This window comes from Arvicanthis niloticus, chromosome 26 (genome assembly GCF_011762505.2).
Source record: "Arvicanthis niloticus isolate mArvNil1 chromosome 26, mArvNil1.pat.X, whole genome shotgun sequence".
Classification (NCBI taxonomy): domain Eukaryota; kingdom Metazoa; phylum Chordata; class Mammalia; order Rodentia; family Muridae; genus Arvicanthis; species Arvicanthis niloticus.
The window spans coordinates 31,579,485-31,606,235 of NC_133434.1; the positions used below are offsets into that span (position 1 = coordinate 31,579,485).

Here is a 26,751-nt window from a genome sequence, read left to right on the forward strand (position 1 = left end):
GGCAGTGAAGCTTCACTGATAATCCCCAGAACATGCAAAACTACTTGTTTACAGAGGAAAAAAAATAGTTGACTAGAGGTCAAGGTTAGGAATGGGAATGGCATGGAGGATTTAGCTGGTGATGCAAACATTTGCTGAGACTTATCAAGTGGTAACACTTCAAAGTGTACAGCTTCATCACTTAAGTTTTTAACCCTAAAACACAACAAGAAAAGGCTGGATTACTACAAGAACTTTCAAATAACCTAAAATGGTCTTAGACCCAGAAGTTGCCTGTTCAGCTTATTGAGAGGTGATTACTAAAATTGTGTTGTATACTATGCTCAATACTTACCCTGTCTCCCTTATCAACCAAACCCTGAGGGGGAGCTACCAGCATAGCACCATTTTACAGCTGAGGTAAGTTTAAGCCAAGGGAATCTGTCAGGTAATATCAAGTAACATTTCACCGACTCAAATACCCTTTATGAATCTGGGGTATGCCTACTGATGTTTACCCGTCTCAGGCCCCACAGTAAGAGAATACAACACAGACTGAATGTGATAAGGGTTGCCTGCTTTTGGCTGCACCCTGCCTCCTTTTAGTGGTGGTGCAGACTGCAGCTTTTCCCAGATTAAATCAATTTGAAGTAAGTAGCACAGGAAGTGTAGTTTCTAGGAAGCCTGTTACTGGCTAGGGGGTTTTCAAACCCTTTGTGTCATTAATCCTTAGTCAAACGCTGTCCACAGCCTAGGGCTGAAGAGCACAGCCCCATCTGTTCAGTTCCATCCACTTCTGCAGACAGGTGACTGCTCTGTCTAGTCTGTATGCACTCATCCTATACATAGTTATTACATTCTAGTACATTTCACTCATCACACAACTGACCTACCAACTTTAGAAAACAAAACAAAAAAATTTTTATGTTTGACAACATAGTCACTGAGATCTGAACTTGTATGGGGTCCTCATGGCTGCAGTATGCATTCTCCAGCCTCCTGGATCCAGCAACTGTTATAAGCCCATCTGTTAACAAACACTTGGAGGTGCTGGGTCTGGTGCTTCATGCCAAAGCTTGCCCTCTAATAATTCTCAAGGGAAAAGCAAATTTGAAGGCTACTGGCCTAGGTAGGTGCTCACTACACTTCTCACCCTCGTCTTCACCAGCATTTCCAGGGACACTTGGACAGTACTGAAGACTATAGTCTAGGCAGAAGCTGAACAAATAAGACTAAGGAAAAAAGATTTTTACAAAACTTGGCTTTAAGAAAAGTCTTCTCACTTCAACGTTCCTAATAGGCAGAAGCATGGTGATGCACACCCATAAGCTCACTACTTGGGTGAACCCACCTAAAAAGAGAAAGTGTAGGATTTTTGAGATAGGGTCTCACTGTAGACCTGACTGGTCTGCTGGTCTGGAACTAAACTCTGTAGACCAGGCTGGCCTCAGACTCAAACCTCACACAAAACTAATTTGAACTGAGTTGTTCTAGAGGCAGAGGATTAAGCAGCAGCCAACATTATCCATAATGAGATTTGCTTTCACTTTCAAGATGCAAATTGTGTAGGTTTTCTTTGAAAGTTTAAGACTTTCCTTCTTACCCAAATCAGGGAGGGGAGACCTGCCATTCCAGGAGCAGCTGCCAGGGCTGGTATGAGTGGCCCGTGTCCTGGGCAGACATCTTGTGCTTTGGACTAGAAAGATGTTGGCTCTTTGAAATGACCGTGCTCCATCTTCAAGGTGTCCACAGCAGGAGCTCCGCACCCTTAAGCTTGACAGACCTACTGCTAGGGCCCAGCTTGAGGGACCGCCTAACCCAATGGCAGGGACCAAAGAACAAATGCCTCAGCAACCAAGTGACATACAAGTGGGATTGGGGTTGAGAACAAAATTGATTAGACTTAGAATCCCGGAAATGTAAATTGTTTTAATATTTTTAAAAGCACACAGAAATCTTGATTTATTAAAAAAATAAATATACAACATGACACATTTATTCATGATCCTGGGGCTCTTAAGAGGTCAAACTCTTTAATGGATGTGTCAAAACAGAAACACAAAACACATGATGTGTTCTATACAGAAGCACTTTCCAGTTGTAAAACACATCTCTTCAAGGCTCAGAAGGAATGAGTACCAGTCTTCTGCTGCAGAAAGCACTTCTAGGCTCAGCACTGAGGCTAAGAACAAGCCATGGGGTCTTTTCTCAGCCAGCCCCAATCTACAAAGCTGGGGCAGGAAGGCATGGTGCTTCCAAGCAAGTGCAGGATGATTACGTGGCTCAAGGCTCTCCCGAGAACTTCCAGTCTGAGACCATAAGGCCGAGAAGGTACACACATCAAATATTGTCACTGTAACACTGAATAGAGAAGTTGATTCTGCCAGGAGCATAAGCTGTCATGACCGCCTTCGCCAGGTTTCATGAGTGGTCAGGCTTGTGGGGAAGGACTGCCTTCTCTGTGGGTAAGGAGAAAAGTACTTTCTGTGGCTGGATGAGCTCTCCAGAGTCATGGTACATCAACTGGGGATTCATAAAGAGGTTTTTTAACCTTTGTAGCACAACATAAAAAACAAAAATCCAGTCTCATTAGTAGATAGCTAAGTTTCAATTATACCTGAACTGTTTTTATGTTGCCAACAGGCTGGAATGTATCTGTACAGTTAATCTGCTGTGATTTCTTTGGCTGTCTTCCAATTAGATCTAGGAACTGTTCTGACACCCACAAGCCTATTTCCCAAGCTATGTTCTTCCTGGAATTCTTAAGATGGGTGGCTTTCATTCCTCATACAACTGTCTACGCTTTCCTAATTAGGATGTGCTTCTGAATAGAAGAGGCCTTCAGCAGAAATGGCGTCACCAAGGCCTACAGTTCGAACAGGGTCTTTACAAACCAACACGGGTGTGAAGTGGAAAGTGATTCCCTCCCGGTGCCACTCCACCACCGGCTTATCTGGGTTTAATACAATCCTGGAGCCGGATTCCAAATGGGACGTCATAAACTCCTGAGGTGCTCTTAGAGATACCCGGTTGGTGTCTATGGTTTCCGTGGCACAGGCTTGTGTCCCAGCTACACGAGCTCCAGCAGCCACAGCTGCCAGCTGGTTGGCCCAGTGTCCGTCCACAGTTGCCAGAATGTGGTAGACCAATGTGTGGAAATGGATCCTGGTGAGATCTGAGGATCTGCTTTTACTCCTGCCATGTTCTTTCAAGATCCAGAAGAGGATATCACTGACCATGCCCACATCAGGAACACCATCCCAGGAGGAGAGAGAAGCATGGGGTCCAGATGCTGACTGGCTGAGAAACAGCAGCTCCTGTTCATTCAGCCCAAGAGAAGCCACTGCAGGAAAGACCTGCTAACAAAAATAATGACAGGTCTCTTTTTGGTGGACACAACTCCTTGAGCATTAGGACACAGCCAATGACTAGAGGTCGGGCAGGCATCTCTGAAACTAGGTTCAGGTATTAAATCTCTGACTGTCTCCACCTTCACGACCACTCGGGAAACTGCAGAGTTGCGCAGCACCCTCCAGACCTAGTCTTGTTATGTGTCACTGTAAAAGGGCAGACGACAACGTATTGTGGAGACTCTTCCCTCTGCCTTCGGCCTCTGCATACAGACCAGATACTCTCACCACAGAGGGTTGGAGGGTGTCAGCAGAGATCCTGCCTTCTAGACATCCATGTTTTCTTACCCATGTACAAAATAAACTGGCGCTTCATATGAAACTGATGACTCCTGAGGGCACGCTCACCTTCCATCTTTTACACTTTCTGGGTGGAGGTTCCTGGGCGACCTGAGCTCGCAGAGCTGGTGAGCAGCCAGGCTGACATGCTGGCCAGCTGTAAAGAGCCTGTTCAGGCCTGGCTCACTGGGACTTATCCAACTCCTCCCTACAGGGAGGTGACACACCATATCTAGCACTAGGAAGTCATAGTCACTCAACATTTGTGTTTAACTGAAAGCAGCTGAGTTAGGATCCCAGTTTTTGTCTCTGAAATTTGAAAAAAACAAAAAACAAAACAAAAACAAAACCTAACACTCTTCACTTAAACATCCTCGCTCCAAAGGAAAACACGTGGCTCAGGCCTGTCAGGTACACTGCCCCAGTCCTAACCCAGCAGGAGACATTATCATTGACAGTCCTGGACCCATTCTGGCTCCCCTGTACTCAGATCTGAGTGACATCACCCACGTCAGTTAGTGGACCTGTCAGAGCCCAGACACCTGGGCTTATAGGAGAAAACAACTTCTTTTTGAGGCCCCCAGGACCAGAGGCACCTGTAAGTGGCCCATATGATTACCTGATGCACAATACTGCTCATGAGCTCCCTGTTGGTCATACTGGCCAGCTCCAGGTGAACTGGAATACCAGTGGGGATGTCAGAAATGGAGGTCACAACCTATAAGGAGGAGGACAGCAGTGTCATTAGGACAGAAGTCAGGTGAGAGGAAGCAAGCAGCCCAGATGTACTCAAAACACCCTTTGCATCCTCAAGAATTAGACGCTAATGCAGGTCCCCACCTCTGTGGCCAACAGCTGCTTGTCCCAATAGAAAAACTCTACTCTGTAGGGAGCTGCCGGAATTATAGAATCAGAGGACACAGAACTGCCCCTGTATGTTCAGGTTGTCTCCTATTCCTGGGACCTAAATTGAGACCTGCAGGAAGCATGGTGTAGCTGGTGTGAAGTGAGATGGTACAGAAAACACAAAACATAGCTACAAACCCTGCAGCTTGCAGCCATGCTCAGTTAAGTAGAGGACACAGAAGCTCAGGCAAGATGTCCTCAACTGCCCTACTGCTGCTACCTTGATGAAGCAGAGCCTAAGACGGCAGCCTCAGCTAGAGGCTCAGTGGCAGGAGCCTGAAGGAAAACACCAGCTGAGACCTGTAAGTCTGTAGCAGAGCTATTACCTCCAAGAGCCTCTTCCTCTGGAGCTCCTTGCTTTGTCCCTCCATCATGTGCAATCCAGAAAGGACCACCAGGTCAGGCTGGAACTCCTCCAGGCTAGACACAAACACCTCCAGCATATTCATGGCCCCGTTGGAGAGGTCGTGAGAGAAGATGAACCGGTTGGCATGGGGAGCTTTAAACGGGCCCCACTCCTCCCCTAGAAAAGCCCAGTCAACACAATAGGAAGAAAAGGAAGAGGCTTTCAGTCTCCCAACTTCAGGGAACTTGCAGGTGCCTCACAGGAGCTTTGGCTCTGAGCATGCTGGTCTGTGGCCAAGCGGACCCCTACAGTGGTGCAAGGTCAGCAGGACCTGCATCCAGGACAGGACTGCAGTAGATAAAAAATCAAATCCTAAACCCGGCTCTAATAAAGAAACAAAAACACAGGTTGAGCTTGTGTCTTTTAATGTCACTAGCTTCCCTTAAGTTCCAAGAAAGCCCTGCTGTCTGCTGAACTCAAGCATGGGTCATGAGTACAGAGCATGACTGCCCCATACCAGCACACAAGAACATACCAGCACACCCAACATAGGCCAGGCTGCCCTGCCAAGAGCCACACCCTGAGTACTTTTTAGAGTTGGAAGCTAAATAGGCTGAAACCCTGAGCCTAGCTGACTGTGCCTCTTCTTGGTGTCCCTGGAGATTGCTGAGCCTGTGGATCTAAAGACTATTTAGCTGTTCCAATCTTTCTATGCAGAATTGTTTCGGAGTAGTGACTATTCCCTGACAATTTAAGTGCTACTTCCTCCCTAAATTTGTCTTTCTCCTACACCACCCCCATGAAGGTATCATTATTCCTTGGCAGAGGCACTAATGTGCCCTACTGTGTAGGACTGGCACAGATCTGCACTGACCTGTCAGGTAGCCAAGGAGCTGAGGACAAGCCTGTGCTTCCTCCTCACATCCCACTACTTAATGCACCTGCCACACAGCCACAGGAATGAACGAGCAAGAACAAGGGAAGAAGGAAACAGACAGATGACCTAAATGACTATGAGGACAAGCAATCCAGCACTTCTGCAATCAAGGCTGTACAATGGTGAAACACGAGCTCCATGAAAGCGCTATGAAGCACTACCCAGCGTAGCCTGGGGAAAAGAACCACACAGGTCTCAAGAGGTCTTCAGGGAACAGAAGGTGAAGGTAAACAAGCCTCTGCAAGGCAGACGAGAGAGTGTAGAGAGCTGCTATTTCCACAAGACACAGGACTGATGGCGTGGCCTGAAATGATGGCGCTCAGCCTGTAACAACACCTAATGTGTCTTTCCTCACAGAACTCTGTACTGATTTCTTCTCTCAATTTATCAACTCAGTGAAACCTCTGTGGTGACTCACTTGATTCCCAGATCAAAGCTGAAAGTGAGCTTTTCTGGGGTGCTCTGGTGAGACAGAAGAAAACAAAAAGAAATAAAGTTGATGGATGCTCTTGGAATTCAGCCTCTAAGCTACAGAGAAGCCAGGAACTGCCTCCACTGAAGCTGCCCTGAGGGCTACTGCCATCAGCCTGTCTCTTCCTGGAGCCTGTGGCAGTGCAGCTTCACCTGAAGTTAACAAAAGGCCTGCTGCTTTGTCCAAAAAACACCCCTAGGTATCCAAAAGTCAAGCTTATCAAGCCAAGGACAGAAACTGTTTTTGAGAAAGCTGAATGGGCTCCCTACCACAACAGTCAGGGCTTTGAAAGTACCCTCTCAAATCCCAAGTCACCATGAGAAATTAACTACAAAGCATGCAGGCAGGCCTGGGAGCCTACAGAAGTGGCAGGAACAGGCCCCAGACATATACCTCAGCTATCCAGAACTTCCAGACAGCTGCTTCCCACAGCAGCTCACAAGCTTACCCACTCGCAGGCTCATCCTCACTCTTTACTACGGTAAAAAGTGTTAAACCTACTTCCTATTTGGACAACCTGAACTCAGCAACTCAAAGCCTGTATATTATTAAATGTCCATTCTTACTAAAACATTCTGCTTCTAATTTTAGATCTGCCCGCCACAGTCCCCAGATGTTTCTAGTATGTATCAGAGAGAACTTGGAAACAACTAATCCCTTCTGTGTTCTCGGAGACGGGGAACTTTTCAACAAGCATATATTATACCTTGAATGACAGTTAATTACTCTAGGTGAGTTCGGGTCACTGTCTGACTTGGAAGTGATTCACTGGAGAGCAGTAAGTACTACCATAAGGACACCCACTGCTGTGCGGATGCCCAGTCTTCTAACACAAATGATGTGTTGACTCAGAAACTAAGGAGCTCTTGAGTGCAGGAAAAGATATAAGCAGGAAACACATGTTGAAGATTTGTCCAGGAAATCAGACCTCCATTTTTGTAACATAAAATCCACTGGATGGGTTACTCTGGATTCGTTAACACTGGAATATTATGTAAGAGGAACAAGCATACATAATGCTACCTTTCACCTCCAGGAAAGAAAGCGTGCCAGTGGCCTGGCACCAGTCTCCGGCAGCCTGGAAGGGCTGGGCCTGGAAGTCCAGACAGGATCCAGGAGAGCTGAGCAAACATCTGCTGCCCTTCTTAGCTCTTGGTAAGAGGAAAACTTCATGATAACGTTTCCACATTTAACAGTGACACATCCCTCCTGCAGCCTCCCTCCCTGGATTCATACCAGTGCTGTCTGCAGACGGAGGCACTGCCTTCAACGCTGTTATACCCTATCACACAGCATGGAGACAATGGCTACTGTCAGCTCCTTAGACCAGTGTGGGAGCCTGCTAATTGACAAGGACATCTGGCACAGTCACACAGTGCACTACAGACCTCTCCCCATCCTCCCACCAGGACTGAGGACCTCCTCCCACTCACATCCGTGTCTTCCTTACCTGCCGGGTACTCTAAAATAAGGTGGAACTCATCCTCCTCCTGCAGTGACTCTGGTGGGACAAAGACATTGTCATCAAGAAGTTCATGCAGCTTTGGGCCAACTGGACCACAAAGGAGAACCTAGAGACGACATGTAACATCAGATCAGTCTCCCAGGAAGAGATCAGAAGAACCTAGAGACAACATGTAACATCAGATCAGTCTCCCAGGAGATCAGTTCCGAACCCACGGAATCCAGACTAACCAGCAAGGTATGTTTGAGCCAATTCTATTCATTTTAGCAAGAATCTAGTTGACTCTCTTGATCTGGAGGTTTGTAGCATAGGAACTTTTCATCAGCAGGGCATAGGTTTCTAAGAGTGACCACAATGTATCTAGTTTTACAGAATGTTGTTCGGTATCTATGCAATTTCTATGGCCCACACTCAGTTACAGAGTAAATGTGTCTCCCTCAAGTTTAGACACTGAAGGCCTAACCCTGGTGTGATGCTGTTGGAACTGGAGCCTTTATGGGGACAATGATCAAATAAGGTCTTACGGAACACAGCCACCCGTAAGTCAGCAAAAGGGCCCTTAACATCTCCATGAAACTCATTTTGGACCTTCAAGCCTCCAAAACTTTGAGAAAGTAATTTTTTGTTTTAACACTATTTATAGTATTTTATTATATGGCAGCCAAGGCAGACACACAGACACCCACAGAGACACACACTCTGTTACCAGGGGCGGGATGGGCATGTTTCTTTCCTTTCCTGAGGTGGTAAACTAACTATGTAGTCCAGGCTGGCCTCAAACTCACCCTCTGCCTGCCACAGTTTCTGGGTAGCTCAGATGGCAAGAACACACACTGTGTGAAGCTCCTCCATAGTGTTTTTTAAAAAAGAAACCCTTGTATTTTGTGTAGGCAAAAAGACATGAAAGTGTTTGCTCAAAGCTGCCAAATAAAAATATTTGTTGGAATTTTTACAGTATAGGAAAAGAGGCCCACTTCTTTTCACCAGCTGTCAATGGCCAGTGAATGAATCTGTGAGACTGGGCCTGCACTATGCTAAAGTGCTGTGACCACCACAGAGCTTCAAGCTTAGGAAGGGTGCTCTGTAACTTTTCTAAACCCTCTGGCTTCAGCCTGAGCCTAGGCTTCCTCCTGGCTCTTATCTCTAGACACCCCTTCTTGTCCTGGCTGGACCATACATAGTTCAGTGAAGTTTCTGTCATACCCCTCAAGACCAAACCATAAAGGAGCATTTTTGGTTCAGACTGACGCACGCCACTCAGACCTCTCAGAGCCATATTCACTGGCCAATGAGTGCTTCATCTGTATGCTGTTTTGTACGGAGAAACTCGTTAGCTTCTGAGTAAAAATATACCTCCCTCTCTGCTTTCCACTTTGATATGGATGCCTCCTGTCAGTTCCGAAAACTCTTGGTCCTGTCACTTTATTGCCTTCCCCTAATCCTTGCCTAGAGTTTCACTTCTGAGATACTGAGAGCCACATGCCTAAAACAACAACAAATAGGTCGACTACAGGAAATGACAGTTTCGAAGCATTTGGACATTAGGCAGAGTCCAGCCATCCACATACAGCACGGATGAACCTGTGGAGCCCCACAAATACATCTTACACAAAAGCACTTCCAGATGTTTAATGTTTAAAATCTGGAAAAATTTATAACTCACTAGCAGATCTGCATCAAAGAAAATGTTATTAATAAAACAAAGTCCTTCAGGGGGAACAGCAACGAGAAGAGGTGGAAACATGGACTGAGAACACAGAGCAACGAACATGGGGACTCTGAGAGACTTGGGTGCTTAAAGATAAAAAGTAAGGAAAGACACAAGCGGCACAGTGGAAGACTTAGAACACGTGTACAACAGGTAAGGCAGTAACAAGAAATCCTGAGATGGTTCAGCAGGTAAAATCACTTGCCACCAAGCCTGATAACCTGAGCCTGATGCCAGGGTATGGTGGAGTGTGTCTCCTGATCTCCATACATATCTATGTGCATGCTGTGGCACATGCAGACACAAAGGCAATATATAAAAACATATAAACTAGGCATGGTAGTGCATGCCTTTAACCCCAACATTCCAGAGACAGGTGAATCTGAGTTCTATGCCAACCTGGGATACACAGTGAGATCCTATCTCCAAACAAAATACATTTACATATATAAACAAAATGTGGGAAAAAAAACCCTATTTTTAAAACCTATTATTAAAATCTAGTATATTTAAAATTCTTTGGCAGTTGGTCTACAAAATGTAGCATTAAAGGAGGAAGGTTTCAACGTTTTAAAGTTCTTATAGGACATATATTGGGGAATGGGTGTGTACTTTAAGATGTAGTCACTCTGAGAGAACAGACCCCAAAGGCTCCTGCTAAGCCTGATGAATACTCAGGGCTCAGCAGAAAAAGCAAGCCCAGGCTCTGCTCCTGTAACTATGAGAAAAGTTATGGTCTTACCTGTACTGACTTCTAGGCTAGACTAAGTCATAGTCTGGAGCTTCCTGCCACAGCCCCCAAAAGCTGAGAGTTAGTCAGAAATCTCCATTTCTGAGAACTCTGAAGGCTCTTCCAGTCCCCTGCAGACCCCATCATGAGATGTAGAATGTCTCCTAATGTCGCTGCTCTACACTTACAGCCCATCCTGTAAAGGTCTTCTGAGGGTGGGCTTGTGTCAGTTCTTTCCTAGGATCTGTCATTGTATTCTTACTATTTCTAACCCAGGACTGTAATAAACTGAAAGGCTGTTCTCCAGGAATACATTGTCATTTCCCTCTTGAATTCTAAGCAGCTGTGATCACCTATACAAATACTGTGCCCATTAAAGGCCGTCACTGGAGAAGAGAGAATCATTAGGTCCCAAACTCACAAGGTTCTGTTCTCCCCCTCTCCAAGAGGCAGTTAATGTTCACTAGGAGAAAGATGGTGTGTGTGTGTGTGTGTGTGTGTGTGTGTGTGTGTGTGTGTGTCCTTGGTAGTTTATCAGCTCCACGTTCCTATAATTAATGCCTCTCCCATACTCTTAAAAGCAGGCTAGATTTGAGTGGATTCCTTACTTTGGTTTGCTGGTGGTGCCCTATCTGCTATGAACTGACATTTATTTGTTTGTCTCCCTGTTTATCACACAACTGTGATAAACTAAAGACAGTCAATGTAAGACTGGAGAGATGATAGGGTGGTTAGGAACACTGGATGCTCTTCTAGAAGACCTGGGTCCGATTCTCAGCACCTACACGGCTGCTATCAACCATCGGCAAGTCCAGTTTCAGGAGAAATGATGCCCCCTTCTCACTTCCATGGGCACTGCACATATGTGATATACAGACACATAAATGGAAGCAAAACATACACATTAAAAAAAAGTTCAATATAAACCTTAAAGAAACTGCTGAAATAGCAGAACTAAAAATCATAGCTAGCAAGTCAAAATAGGTAAAATTAAGTGGAATAAATATAAAACAAGAAGATTAAAAAGTAGAGCAAACAGAAACAAAGGACAAGATGCCAGGTTTAAACCTAACTCAGTATGCCAATAGCATTGAATGCAGATGACCTTGCTGTGAGGAGACACCATGCATGAGCAAACCAGCTCTTACAACGTGTTTAACTGGGGGCTTATAGTTTTAGAATTAGTTGTTCTCCTTTTCTTCCTCCATGGTTCCAGAGCAGCAGCTAAGAGTTTTACATCCTGACCCAAAGGCAGCAGGCAGAGAGACTGGGCCCAGTGAGCACTTTTTAAAACTTCAAAGCCCACTCCCAGTGACACACATCCTCCAACAAGGCCACTATTGTTCCTATAAGGACAGCCACACCTCCTAGTCCTTCTAAAACAGTTCCAGTCCCTGGTTAAGTCAGCATTTGTATTCATGAACCTATAAGGGCCATTTCATCCAAACCACCATACCCACCTAAAGGCGGAGGTTATGTAACTGGATAAAAAAGCAAGTCCCACTATATATTATCTACAAAGAAAAAAAAAACATATTAAATATGAATATGCAAATAGGCTATAAACACAAGGATAGAAAAAGATATATACCATACTAATACACTGAATGATCAAAGGCTGGAGAGCAGTTAGAGGTGACTCTGGCTCTATGCAGCTTTAAGAATTGAGCATCAATACCAGAGTTAATAGTAGATGTTCCTCAAAGCTGACTGAAGAGGAGATAGACCAAGACAGGAACTGGCAGAGGGCATGGATAGCTCTACTTGTCCCTAAAATCGTAGACACAGACAGAACCGCTCAGTAAAGAACACCTTATAGTTCTTTGCATTCTTCCGATGGCCACTCATCAAAAGTGTATATAAAGAAGCCTGGCTTACTCAACAGTAGCAATAAGTAGCAAGATGGAGAAAGAGATTTATCCTGCTGGGCTAGTCACAGGAGTGCCAACAGAATGGGACAAAACCAGAAATTAGTAAAAGAATGACATGTAGAAAACTCTCAAGTATTTAGGAATCAACCAGCACACCTCTTTAAAGGGCACATCTTAAGAAATCAAAGAAATAACACAAAGTTCTGAACCTGATAATAACAACACCCTTCCCATACTGAAAACCCAAAGTTGGGGCGGTGGTAGTGCACGCCTTTAATCCCAACACTCAGGAGGCAGGGGCAGGCGGATCTCCAAGTTCAAGCCTGGTCTACAGAGTGAGTTCCAGGACAGCCAGAGCTACAGAGAAGCCCTGGTACAAACATAAATGAATGAATAAACGATTTTTTTTTAAAAGGAGCATCAGTGTTTAAGAAAGGACAAACATTTTTTTAAAAAGGAAGGTGGAGAGATGGCTCAGTGGCCAAGAGCCCTGGTTGCATATGTGCATATGACTCACACACACAAACACGCACGCACACACGCACAATGTTTTGCAGTACTAAAAGATCACAGCCATGGCTCTGCACATGCTAGGTGAGCACCATATCACTTAGCTAGATCCCTCGTCCTCACAAATGTCTTTTAAAAAGGCACTTCTCTCTTCTGCCACCAGACTTCACTTTCACCATTGCACTGACTTGGCCTTTACTAGACTCTAAGAAACAGAGTACAGTTCTAAAGCTAGACTTACGTAGGTTCAAATCACAGGTCTAGGTAACACTAGGTAGGCAATGTAACCTTGAGCTGCTCAACTTCTGTGCACCTCACTTTCCTATATCCAAGGGGAAAATAAAAGGAGGAGCCTTATAGGCTCTGTGAGGATTAAATGAATGCCTCCCCCCTGCCCCCCCCCTCTCCGCTCTGTGAGGATTAAATGAATGCCTGTCTCTGTCTGTCTGTCTGTCTCTCTCTCTGTGTGTGTGTGTGTGTATAGCGCTTCAAACAGTGCCCAGCTATATAAGAACCATGTATGTGTTAGCTCTTATCATCATCTTTATAGAATCTAGTTCTTAATCTTGGTAGTTCTTGGGAAATACTTAGTCCATACTGGGCAAGTTAGGCTGAATTCCTGAGAGAACAGTATAGGTAGGTAGTCAATTCAAAGCGTAGCATTTGTATTGTATTTCTGCCAGTCTGCCAAGGTGGAATCTGAGTTCCAGTCTGTATTAGTGTGACTGTCTCTAGGTCTTCATTTTCTTATGTAGAAAGCAAAACCAGTCCCATCAATAGCAGAATTAACTAGCCTTACAGGACTGCTGAAGAATCAATCTACACATGGTAAATACCAAACAGCATTAGTCACTACTGCCATTCACTGACACAATATTGCTTTCTAAACAGATGCCCAGGTGACCCACAGACTGAATTAAGTAACCAAGACACACTCTTGCTCTTAACATTTAGAAAACACAAGTTGAGATGTTTTAATTATAAAATGAGACTTACCTTTAAGTCTGTGTTGGCGGCAAACCTCTGTCCAATTAAAGCAGCATTTCCTCCGACATAGTGCTGTAAGACAGTCATGGCCATCAGCATTCAAACAAGTGTACAACACAAGTTCCATCATTTCGAAGGTTAAACACATAGTCCATGTCTACTCCCAAAGTTTTTACTTTTTTTTGAGATTTTTATGTTTATGGGTGTCTTGCCGTGTGTATGTCTGTGCATCACATGTTTGTAGTACTTGAGGAAGCCAGAAGAGGGCACTGGATCCCCTGGAACTGTGAGCCTACATATGGTGCTGGGAACTAAACCCTGGTCCTTTGAAAGAGGTGTCAGTACTCTTAACTGATGAGCCATCTGAAGCCCCTCACTAACGTATTTTGATTTTTCTTTTTTTTTTCTTTTTTTGAGATAGAGTTTCATGTAGCTCAGACTAGCCTCAAGCTCACTCACTATAAAGCTGAGGATAACCTTGAACTTATGCTCCTCCTGACTCCACTTCCCATGGGCAGAGATCACAGGTGTCTACCACCAGGCTAGTTCCATCAAATGAGGTTAATAAAACAGCGTGGGGCAGTGGACCACGCCACCAGACAGAACTGGTAAGGCTGAGTGAGCTCAGAACTGAGAACAGGAGTGGAGCCACTCTCTGCCTATCTCTCCCTGCTCTGGAACCACCACACCCCACTGAGGACCATGGCAATCAGTCACACAGAATAAAAACCTAGAGTTCTCTATGCTAATGAGGTATCTAGATAGGTCCCAAGCAGTCAGCAAACGGGCTTCCCTTCCTGGGCATTCCTTCCAGCAAAATGTATTTAATCCCTGATTCACCCTGAGGTGTATGCATGCATTCACATGTGCCATCAAATAAAGTAGTCTGAACAAGCAAGGACTGTCTCTTTGTCATGGGAGAAGGGGGAGAGGGTGTGGCTTCAGGCTTTCTTTGTAAGGAGCATCTTCTAAATCTCCGGGAGAATGCCCTCTCTCTTCTGGTCCCTCTATATTCTCAGTACTCATTTGGAATCAAACCGTGTTCCACCCCCATCCTGGGCTCTGCCTTCTCCTTTCTGCCTGACAAGCGGGCAGCTTCAGGGGAAGTGTGGACCAACGACCCCTGCTCCCAACTTCCATTGGTAGGCCAGCAATGCCTGGGTACACGGGAACCACAGCAATCATCCCAGACTCTGCTGTTTCCTACCCCCAGAAAACACAGACTGAGGACCCCCATTACGGACTTCATTCTGCCTCCCCTGAGTGGCAAGTGGCAGCACTCAGGGCACCCCAGCAGTGAGGAAGACTCGCAGCCTGGTAAAACAGAAACAAAGCCAGGCTTGGTGGTCCATGCCTTTAATCCAAGCACTCAGGAAGCAGAGGCAGACTTATCTATGTGAGTTCAAGGTTAGCCTGTTCTACAAAGCAAGCTCCAGGACAGCCAGAGCCACATAGAGACCTCATCTCAGAGCAAACCAAAAAACAAAAACAGACAAGGAATAATAAGGAAAGGTGGAGAGAATAAATATGAAAATTAGTATGGTTGTTTGAATTAGATAAAGTTTGGTCCTGAGCTTCCAGGCAGCTAAATCAGTCAATAGAAACCACAAAAAGCATGACTCCACCACACACTATGATTCCTTAAATGGCACACTATGACATATGACCATGTCATTCTCCTCAACACCATTCAATACATGAACATATTCCTTTCTAGGTGTTGGGGTTTGAGCCTAGGGTCTGGAAATGCTAGGCAAGTGCTTTTCGCTGTATCCTCAGTCCTAAAATGCAACTCGGTGTTTTTATTGTTTAATTCGTTTGTTTATTCTTCTGCCTATCAAGTGCTGGGCTCTAAAGTGTAACTTCTTTAGCAGGGGTTTGGGAGTAAAGAAGTGGTTGACACAGTGCTGCGCTATAGAGCTTAGGCTGGCTTTAAACTCACAGCATAGCTGGAGAGAAGGCTACAGATCCTGAGTTCAGCTCCCAGCACTCACATGTGGCTCACAGCCATCTGTGATGGGGCTCAATGCCCTCTTCTGGTGTGTCTGAAGACAGTGACAGTGTGCTCACATATAGTAAAAATAACAAAAACTTAACAAACAAACAAACTCATAGCAATCCTGCATTGCATCCCAAGTGATGAGATTACAGGCACGAATCAACATGCCTAGTTGATTATAGAATCATAATCAACTTATAACTTAAAAACATGTATTTTATTTAACTCAATGTCCATAATATAGGTAACGTTTATTTCGCTCAAATTCCAGCTATGAGCATTTAATTAAATGATACTAGTTTCTCCAATAATCCAGCTTAATTTCCACTTCTATGGTAAGTATAAATAATTGGATAAAGTACAAACTTTGCCCTTAGATTTTTCAGTTTACAAATTACCTTGTCAATTAAAAATGTGCATTATCAATAATGAATCTCACCATCTCTTTGTATTCTATACCTGTTACTCACTTTAGGAATAGACAGCAAAGCATGTTGCTATGGGCCCTATTTCCCACTGTCAAACCCATGTGAGACAAGGAATGATCTGAAGGAGGAAATGCCAACAAAGAGGGAAGTGTAACAAAGGACAAAATGTGACAGTGTGTGAAATGGACACAGGTGTGACTAGCTGCAGCATCACTGAGGGGGGCTGACACTGACACTACTCATGAGGTGTAAGAGGGTGTTCAGAGCCTTTCTTGCTTTCAGCCCACGCTTTCTCTTCTATCCATACTCTGCCATGTCCTGACCTTTCACCCTTGCTTGCAGCTCTCCTAGTGAGCCTTCTTCTCAGTCCTTGGGCCTCTGACTAGGACACCTCCCCTTCTATATTAGGTATGGCTCTGAATCCTTCCCAACAATGTGTGATACTCTCTCCCTGCTGCCTTTCCCCATTGGCATCTTAGCCTCCAAAATGGTCTTCCCTAGACAGGATTATAGATCTCTTTCCATCTAACCTGAACAGCCTCTAATACAGCTCCAACTCTCGGGTGATAACTATCTGGGACACAACTAGCTCCTGGGGGCAGTGATCACTTTGTTCTTAGAATATGCCTAAGTAAATGTTTGTTGCTGAGTTTTGAGAAAGGATGAAAGCAACACACTGGTGTGTTTGGAAACACCCTGGTGGTAAAGATAAAGACCTTCATACAGGGCAGTACTGCTCTCCCCATGCTGCAGCTCTCATCTAGAAGGCAGACAATTCCATCTGGTGCTCCACGTTGCTAAGCATGGATCTGGGTGCCTTGGAAACCCAAGCAACAGGCAGTACAGTTAAGAAGCCTGAGAAGTTCCCCTGAGCAACACCCCACCTTTCTGTCCTTAACCCATGCAGACTAAACAACTTACTCTAGACGCTGGCTGTCACTCGCATCCCACGCTGGGTCAATCTCTGTTTACTCAAGACAGGGTTAGTTTTCTTCATAAGAATTTAGAACTTTCTGTGATATGCAGCTTAAATTTGGCTTACATGTCAGATTTACTGTTTTCCTTAACTAGAATGGATAGAGGATTTTACTAAAAAACATGGAGAAAATGTTAAGGTGTGTACAAAACAGACACTGGGTTTTCATAGGATGGTTTATCTGTTGGTTATGAGGCAACCAGCCTTACAGATGATAGTAATCTGAAACAGTACCAAATTGAGGCATCAGTAGAAAGCAAGACAGTTTTATAATGCTTAGAAAAAAATTTGACCACCAAAAAAGCAAAATTAAGTTTCTATAGGATTCTCCCCACCTTTATCAAAGCAGAAGACACATAAAGCAAACTAATTTAAATACCAGGCTCATACAGACTTACTATACCACGACTAAGGTCCTCTCCTGAGAGGGAGTCTTGCTGCTGAGCTTAGATGTCAGGACGACAAATTACTGTCCCCTTTAGAAACTTGACTGGCTAATATCTGGCCCATTTCTAATGTTCAAGCTGGCCATTTCAAGGACAAAAAAAAATTTAAATCTCAAAAGTCATCGAAATAAAAGTGGTCACCATGGTTTGCCAGTGGCTGGTACCAATTAAACATGTATTAACAACTTCCTTAGCTTGTAGGGGGTTGGTGTGGTGCTGCTATGTATTCAAATGCTAAATATTGGCCCCCAAGATTTGGTTGCCCTCCATTCCCAAGATCCTCACACACACCAAATATGCTGTGTAGCCTTGTTCCCCAAGTTAATTGGTCAATAAAAGGCTAAAGCCTGTGATTGGGTGCTAGATAGAGGTAGGTGGGTTTTCCGTGACCTGGCTGGGGGTTGCAGATAAATAAAGGAGACAAATCGAGGAGGAAAGTTTCCCCCAAGACAAGAGAGGAACTGTGAGCATGTGGCCAGGAGAAACAGCAAGTAACAAGGGACATATGGCTGGGGTGTACGTTAGAATAGGTCCAATTTAGGCTTACAGCTTATAAATAAAATAAAATAAAATACCTGGATCATGTGTCTTTTATATGGGTTGGCAAGGATTTTTAATTCCTTTTATACTAGCTCGAACTACAGGCTCTAATTTATGTAAGGCCTTTCATTGTACAAAAGGAAGGTCCTACATAAGGAGGAATTATCTGGGCTAACAGTGCCGAGATGAGAGAAGTCAGAACCAGACGTCACCCCTAGGATCGAGCGCATGCATGCTGGTGAGAGGGATGGGAAGGGCTAAGGTTATGTCTCCAGCTCTAGTACCAACTTTTCTACTACATGCTGTGGGTCTACCATGGAGGATCCAGGGTTTTGTTTATAATTACATAGGAGCTAGGGACCACTGAAGTGTTCTGCTCTATAAACAAGTGACTCTCAAAACTAGGTCTTTGGTCTTCAACCCAGTAGTGTTAAACCAAGGAACATGCTAGAAAGGTAAACTCTAGGTCTCCACAGACTGAACAGGACTTCTCCAGCAGCTCCCACTGCCCCCCACCTTCCCATAAGAACTACCAATCTAGGCAGCAGGTATCAGCCATGGTGATCGTGCTACCCTCCTCCTCCCCATAGGAAACACAGGAGAGTGTCGGAGATATTTTGGCCATCACAAGTGGGGAACAGAGCCTTGCACTCAGTGGCCCAAAGCAAAAGACTGCTAACAATTCTATAACATATAGGACAGTAGCCTCTACCCTCTTGAAACACCCTGATTTGGACAAACAAAACAGAGGTGAAAACACTCCCAGCTCCCTTTCCCAAGGGGATTTAGATCTAGATCTCTGTGGGTTTACCTTTTTTCTCCAACTTAGATAGGACTCAGCCATATTAAGATTACTGCAAACAGCTTGGCATATTGGTGAAGCAGAGGCAGATGAATCTCTGTGAGTTTGAGGCTAGCCTGGTCTACAAAGCAAGTTCTAAGACAGCTATGGCTATTACATAGAGAAACTCTGTCTTGAAAAACTAAAACCAAACCAAACCAAATAAATTACTGTTAACAAACCAAGAGCAAACATGCTTCTAACCTTTAGCCTGGTAACAAAAAAAGGGGGGAGGGGGGGTTATTATGTGACTCAGAACAGAAATCTGAGTAAAAACAGTAAAATTAATGACAGGCCCAACACAAAATTTTACAAAAAGGACAAACCCCACAGAATTGGATCACCATCTCCTTGTACACTGGAAAAGAAAGCTACTTCTAAGAACCCTGTAAAATGGCTCTCCCCCATCCACCTACCCACAGCCTTTATTACTGGTGAATGGGACAGACCTGGGCTCCTGGGAACTCAGACGCAGCCAGGGCAATGTCATGGAAGGCCTCTCTATCACTGAAGAATCGCTCAGCAGCGGCTCCCTTCCCCATGAAGTGCACGAAGGCTTCTTCCAGATCACTTCTTGAGTGTAGAACAGCATGGTCTTTTCCACTCCCGGGACTGAGGCCAAGTGCCTGCAGGAGCTTCACGCCAGAGATTACCACATCCACACAGGCATTGACTCTGGAAGAATAGAAAAGATAAAAGGAAGCTGAAATACAGGGGCAGCACTCTGATTTTAGCTATAGAGGTCAGCTTGGAAAATTTCATTTACACAGCAAATAGCTGGCATAGGTTTGACACCAGAGCAACAAAGCAATCATATAGCTAAAGAATAATGTTATCTGGAACTCTTCAAGAGCCTGGCAAACTTTTCTTGCCAGTTACAAACTGAGAAGGCTTGGCACTCAGAGCAACAGTATCATTAATAACGAAAATGAATTTATGAAAAGATGCTGCTAGAGTTATATCGTTTGGATGCAAGTCACTTTAATTTCTGAATCTCAGTTTCCCTGTCTATAAAATGGCAACAGTACAAGTTAACTTACAGTAAAGATTTAATAAATTAATATATGTTTTAAGGTGCAAAATAAAGTTCTTGTCAAAAGATACTTTCCCTCCAAAGACAAGAAAGGATACTGGTCAGAATGAACTGACTTCTGAACACTCTGAGCTGAAGCTGCATCTTGAAACTGAGTGCGAGCCGGGCGGTGGTGGCGCACGCCTTTAATCCCAGCACTTGGGAGGCAGAGGCAGGCGGATTTCTGAGTTCGAAGCCAGCCTGGTCTACCAAGTGAGTTCCAGGACAGCCAAGGCTATACAGAGAAACCCTGTCTCGAAAAACCAAAAAAAAAAAAAAAAAAAAAAAAAAAAAAGAAAAAAAAAGAAAATGAGTGTGGCTTTGAAGATTTGGGATTGGGCATGCCCGTGGCCTTAAATCGGTTTGGTACTTGATGGGTGTTCACAGAATTAGTCTGGGCACTTCAAAGGGCTGGTAAGAAACCAGTACAGCATCACCTGCTTGATTGTATGAAATTATAAAGCCTCATCAACTTAGCAAGATCTTGTTTCAGAATTAAAAAAAAAAAAAAAACCACACATACACACGGACACATATACACAAATCCCTAAAACCTACAGAAAAAATGTTAGTGCCATCTACTTATGGGCAGATAGCAGACTAATGATCCATGTGTACCCGTCACATCTTTCATCAGTGAAAGCCTCTTCTCTGAACCTAAAAGCAACATTCAACACCAACAGGCACACCACTTAAGCTTCACTGTGAAGAGAAAATGGAAGGAAAGAAACTAACAAGAGTGCAAATGCTCACTTGACAGGAGAGCAGATTATACATTTCAAAATGTATAAATGGTTGTGTACTGTATAATACAGAGAAAACACACATGAACAATCAGGGAACAAACAGGTCAGATACCAAATGTCTTTCTAAGGAGCGGGTCAGAAAAGGCACTGGAAGTCCTAGCTTCCTGGTCTATTTGCACAGACTCAGATGCAAGTGGGGTTCTTCCTCCTAACCTGAAGCACCTCAAAGTTTTCTGAGGCACTGAAGTTGTGAAGACATCTTCAGATAAGGAACACAAAGTTAGAAAACAAATAGAGATCACTAATTAGTAACTAGTCATCATGGCTCCAGCTGAGAAAAGCTACAGTAGATTCATCTGATACTAAATTCTGGGCATGGGGCACAGAAAGCAAAGCTGTGGGTGAAAGAGCCTTGTCTTAGGATACAACATGAGTGGTAATCTAGAGTGAAGAATTCAGAGGAAGGGAGAACAGATTCGGATTCATTTTACCCTATAAGCAACAGGTACCAGGCTTCAATTCAGAAGCAGGAAGGAGTTACACTCCTCGGAAGTCAAGGTGCACTCCACTTAAGCCCTGAGATCTCAAAACCATGCAGCCCAGTCCTAACTCCAGCCTCATTCTCAGAAGCCATTTCATCTGAAACCCCACAAGAACATGCAGTCTCATCCACTCAAGTCTAGTTTAACTGCCCTCACAATCTGTTCCTTGTCCCTTCCTATGGTAACACTAGGGGCTGAACATGAATGCAGAAGTGGGAAAGACTAGTCTTACATTGTATTTCCAACAGCCATGGTTGTATGACCACAAGAAACCAGTATTTCCGAGACATTTAGTCATCTGTGGTGCTGGTAATACTTGGAACCACCTGCTTCATACAGTTGCTCCTCCTCACATGGAGGACCTGCTGCCTGTCTACCCTCCAGTACCACTGCCAATGGTTTGGCTTCTTTCCTCCTGTTACCGGAGCCCTACAATGTCCTCTGAAAAGGGCCATGGTACCCAGACAGAGCCTGTCTTGCTGATGACACTAAATCTTGTGTGTCAAACTATAATCCACTCCCACTCCACAATTAAATTCTGGTACATTTGCTCCCCCAACCCCATGCCTTTACACTTCAGAAGGTGCTGTGCAGTTAGAACAGGTTAAAATGGCTGCTCAAAAATCTACTTTTCCATTCCCATCAGATATTCTCAACAAGAAACTTAATGGCATTTGCCTGTTTATAAACCTTTACAACTCTTCTCCATTACTAACTCTGAATCGAAAGACCTTCAAAGATTTCCTCTCAGCAATCTCATTCTGAATATCTTGCTAATGTAGTCCAGGATGGCCCCAATCTTCCTGTGAAGAGAGAATATAACGTGTATTGTAAGGATGCATTGCTTGTCAGTTAACAAGCCTATGGCCTATAGGGAAGGGTAGAATAGAAGATGGGACATCTGGTAGGGAGAAAGGATTTTTGGGATGAAGCCAGGTGGGAGGATTTGTCAAGGAACACGGAGGACAAATGGTGAGAACTGGCGAGGTAACCAGTCATGAAGCAGAACTTAGGTTAGAATGGGATATTAATTTATGAGCTAGTTGGAGAATAAGCCAAAGCTTATGGCCAAGGTGTTCACGAATACATTTTGAGTCTCAGAGTCACCATTCTGGGAGCCTGGGGTCAGGAGGAAAGCCATACACATTTACATCCCTGCCTCAGCTCCCAGAGCTGGGATTGCAGGAGTGTGCCATCACACCTGATGCTGCATTTCTTTACCATGGACTCTTGCCAAATCATAAATTCCCCATACTCAGTTCTTCAATGGATGCATCTGACCCCTTGCCGTGACCTGAAGAAACCTGTTTGTTCCCTCTAGTTCTATCATACAAGTTACTATAGAATAGATTTTCTACGGTGGTCTTACAGATGTCCCACCTTGTTACCATGTAGTTTTGATATTCCTTCCACCAAGGAGTGACCCATGTGCCCTCCCATTAAAACCTGGTAAACTAGACTCTGGGAAATCTGACCCTATGGTTAAATCATGAAACTTTAAGGCAAATGTCTGCTCATCTTTGGACAGTCTCCTAGCCTAATCTCACTGCTGTGAGAAAATGAACAGCTAGATGCTTCCTGTCGGTGGAAAACCTCAGTAGAAGTTCTAGCCTTGATCAATCTTAATGATAAATCTAGTCCCAGACACTACCCTACCAATATACAACTTCAAGCTATAACTGCTCAGCTGAAACCAATCATAACTTAGACAGATGAAGATCATGAAATATGGCTGTTTTGAGTTACTAAGTTTTGAGGTGATTTATTACTACATAATAGAAAATGGAACATCATCTTGGAGCTTTTTCTACTGCCACCGTCCTGGAGGAATTAGTAATTCTTTGGACTAGCGGGACTGCCTTGCTCTTATTGGTAGCTGAACACAGACAGCACTTTTTACAACTGTTATGGACAATATCTCTCCCCTATCTCACCTCAAATTCTTGTATTAAAACCCTGTGGTGGTTTGAATAAGAATGCTTGCTATTGGTTCATATACCTGAATGTTTCAGTTGGTGGAACCGTTTGTGAAGGGTCAGGTGTGGCCTTGTTGGAAGAAGTTCGTGTCTGGGGGTGAGCTTTGAGGTTTCAAAAGTCCATGCCCTTTCCAGTTAGCTATTTTCCTCCTACTTTTGAATAAGGATATAAACTCGCAGCTACTGTTTCAGAATCATGCTTACCTGCCTGCCTGGCTGTTGCCACATTCCCTGTCATGATGGCAATGGACTTACCCTCCAAAACTGTAAGCCCCCAAGAAACTTTTTCTTCTACAAGTTGCTTTAGCTGCAGAGTTTTGTTATGGCAATAGAAAAGTAATTAAGACATACCTCAATGCCCAGTGTGACTGTATTTGGATTTAGAGTCTTTCAGGAAGCAATTAAGGTTAAGTGGGTGGGCCCTAATCCAACATGAATGGTGTCCGTATAAGAGGGAGAGACATCACTCTGGAGAACTATACAGTAAAAGGCATGTGAGAACACAAGAAGTTGGCTAGCTGCAAGGTAGGAAGAAAGGCAGCTCCAGAAATCAGCTTCTTAGAAACCACTCTGGTACCTTGATTTGGGACTATCAGTTTCCAGTCACCAGAAAGTCTATGTTGTTTTAAGCAACTAGTGTTGTTCTAGCAGCCCAAGCTGCTTCCAACAAATGCAGCACAGATCTGGCTCCCTCCACACACACCCTCAGAGCCCAGCACACACCTGACAGAGCTCAAAGAGCCTGATAAAGCCATGCCTTTAATCCCAGCACTAGGGAGGCAGAAGCAGGTGGATCTCTGAGTTTGAGGCCAGCCTGGTCTACAGAGTGAGTTCCAGGAGAGCCTGGACTACACAGAGAAACCCTGTCTTGAAGAAAAATAAGTAAATAAAAATAATTAAAAAATAAAACAAAACTAAAAGGAAAAAAAGAAAGAAGGAAAAAGAAACAAACTAATCAGATAATGAGGGCTGGAGATGTCTCAGCAGTTAAGAACAGGGGCTGCTATTCCAGAGGAGAGTTCATGTCAGAGCACCAGTCTGAGTAACTCACAACTACATGTAACTTGGCCCCAGGGGATCCAACACTCTTTTCTGGCCCCCAAGGGGACCTGCACTCACAAGAACATACCCACTCCCACACAAGTAAAGTTTAAAATTTTTAAATCTTAAAATAAAGCTCTGATAATGAAGACTGGAGAAATGGCTCAGTGGTTAAGAGCAGGTCCTCTTAAAGAGGACCCAGGTTTGAATTCCAGTACCCCTATAGCAGCTCACAACTGTCCATAATTCCAGTTCCAGGGGATGGGAGTCTCTACAGGTACACCCATACATGAAGAGGAGGAGGAAGAGAATCTGATATGGAGGTGGGCAAAGAGACTGAACTTTTAAAGAGGTAAGAAATACACAGTACAAAACCAGTGTTTGGATATAAGCTAACATGATATTGGGTAAATATCATGATTATTTCATCGATTCAGGTCAACTTTGCTTTACTCTACCTAGCCACAACATTCAAAGCAAAAAAGGAGAGTATCTGACAGGCTTGTTTTTGTACAGGCCTCCTTATGCATGTAACACCAGCACAGGGGGAGGAGCAGGCAGATCTAAGCTTGAGACCATTTTTGATCTATGTATGTTCCCGACCAGCCAAGGAGGCTGTGGTTCGAAAAGGAACAGCGGCAGCAGCCAACAATTAACAAAAAAAAAAACAAAAAAAAAAAAGACCAAAACCAAAACCAAAACCAAACCAACCAGCCGCAACCTAAAGAAAAACATACCAAAAAACTTGCTGATGCATAGCGTCCTTGACATGTTGACGAGAAAATCAAGCCTAACTGGAAGAGGGCTTAAGGTTAGCTTAAAAAAAATTTACATTTTTGTGAGTTTCATCAAGAAAGAAGATACTGTCATTTGAGAGAACCTTAAAAATATGGACCATCCCTTAGTATGGGGAAGAAAGTAGTTTCGAGAATGGCGTGCTAAACGCGAAAGGCGCAGAGAAGCCGATGATGAAACCTTAACAGAAAATGTTGCATTTGAAAACGAGCAGTTTTAGTAGAGTGGTCTTCAGACTGGATGACGTAAAGAAATAAAGTCGACAGCTAGAGGCAGAAACATTCAGCTTTAAGTACATTGGGGAGAGTGCTAGAAAAACAGGAAAGCCCCAAGCATCGTGACCACCTGAGAGCAGTTGGCAGAAACGGGCTGAAAGACAGGACAACAGAGTAAATCTCAAAAAATACAAGTGACAGGTTGATTTGGATTTCTAAGAGGCTATGAAAGCAGCTTCTACACGGACAAGAGAAGAGCGGGGCCAGCCAAGAGGAAATATGCTGACTGTCCCTGCAGCGATGACGAAAAAGGCTCGTCTCACACGTCCGACACTTTCACCAAGAGGGCAACCCGGACACCACCGAGTCCCGGGAGGACCCCAGAGCGCGCGCACGTCCCGGGGAGGCCCAGAGCCGCAGGCAGGCCCCGCAGGCACTCACCCCACAGCCACGCGGCGCCAGCGCCGGGCGGGCTGCACGATGAGGGCGTCCCAAGCGGCCGCCAGCCGGCCCTCGGGGGACAGAGGTCCCGGGGGCACTGGGGCGGGCCCCAGCCTCAGCGAGCTCCAGAGCGAGCGCAGCGCCGTGCCGGGTAGCTCCGGCTCCAGCAAGAACACGCAGCCCACGGCTAGCGCCAGGAAGCCGGCGCACGCAGACCCGCGCCACAGCGCCATGTGGACACACCGCCGCACTGGAAGCTACAGGATCCTTTCTCGGCTAGCGCCTCCTCCCAGCTGGGCGCGTGATGACGTAGACGCGCGTAACGTCACACCCGCGCGCCACAGGCTCTTCCTCCCGATGGGCGGAGCTACTGCTAAATTGCAGGCCCCTCCCCCCCCGAGTTATGGGTGGAGCTACGGGTAGGCTGGAGGCGGGGCGACAACGGAGCGGGCCTTGGGGATTCGCTCTGTTCACATCGGGGCTCTGGCGCTGGGAGGTGCTGTTGTGCGGTTCTGACCCTGTATGAACAAAGGCAATAGTAGTGTGGTCCCAAATCCCGAAATTCACCAGTAGCCCGAGATAGCGTGGGCGAAGAACGTTTAGTTCCCTAGTAAGATAAGACCTGCCGATAACGAAGAAGCTGGCAAACCGTGCGATTACGTAAGAGTAAATCGGTCTCCCATTGACACGAGCCACGCTGTTCTCTCTTAATCCGTTCCTCCGCCAGTGTCTGCCCTCCATGATTTAATAACGCCAGTTCCTTTCTGAATCTGGTGCAGTGGCGTCGCGAAGAGGGCACGATGGTGGGAAGAGCTTCCCGCGAGAGCAATCAGTTCAGACCCTAGTGGTGCTGGGCAGGGGGAATTCCACCTTTTGAGATTTTCAGCTACTCAAAGGCTTCCGCTGAGACTGGAGCGATCTTGTTCAATCTAGTGATCAGATTCAACACTCAGACCCTTTAGATAACCCTTTTGGAGGTGCTGTTCCTTTTAACAACCCCAGAATAAGCCACAAAGGGATACAATCGTGTACAATATGGAGGGACTAAATCCAGCCCTGCCTTCTTTAGTGTGACACTTCTTTAGTGTGACAC

At 44.9% G+C, this 26,751-nt stretch overlaps 1 protein-coding gene across 2 annotated transcripts; it reads right to left on the reverse strand.

Moving 5' to 3' along the window:
- Nucleotides 1–1,888: 1,888 nt before the first annotated feature.
- On the reverse strand, nucleotides 1,889–25,974 carry Adpgk (ADP dependent glucokinase). Of its 2 annotated transcripts, none has more exons than XM_076925506.1 (7): nucleotides 25,659–25,974; nucleotides 19,280–19,505; nucleotides 13,610–13,672; nucleotides 7,780–7,900; nucleotides 4,901–5,097; nucleotides 4,288–4,386; nucleotides 1,889–3,335 (listed from the first exon to the last, which is right to left on the reverse strand). In XM_076925506.1, exons 1-7 carry the CDS (start codon nucleotides 25,889–25,891, stop codon nucleotides 2,787–2,789), a joined length of 1,488 nt encoding a protein of 495 aa, XP_076781621.1. In that variant the 5' UTR covers nucleotides 25,892–25,974; the 3' UTR covers nucleotides 1,889–2,786. The 2 variants fall into 2 exon arrangements, with proteins under 2 accessions (XP_076781621.1, XP_076781620.1); XM_076925505.1 differs by having other exon boundaries at nucleotides 1,889–3,338.
- Between the last annotated feature and the right edge of the window lie 777 nt (nucleotides 25,975–26,751).

Excerpts from the sequence above, each read along its gene's own strand:
- Adpgk (XM_076925505.1), bottom strand. The coding sequence starts at position 25,891 with ATGGCGCTGTGGCGCGGGTCTGCGTGCGCCGGCTTCCTGGCGCTAGCC. Across the intron at positions 4,387-4,900 it reads AGAGGAAGAGGCTCTTGGAG|GTTGTGACCTCCATTTCTGA; the intron begins GTAATAGCTCTG and ends TCCTCCTTATAG. Across the intron at positions 3,339-4,287 it reads TGAGCAGTATTGTGCATCAG|CAGGTCTTTCCTGCAGTGGC; the intron begins GTAATCATATGG and ends TATTTTTGTTAG.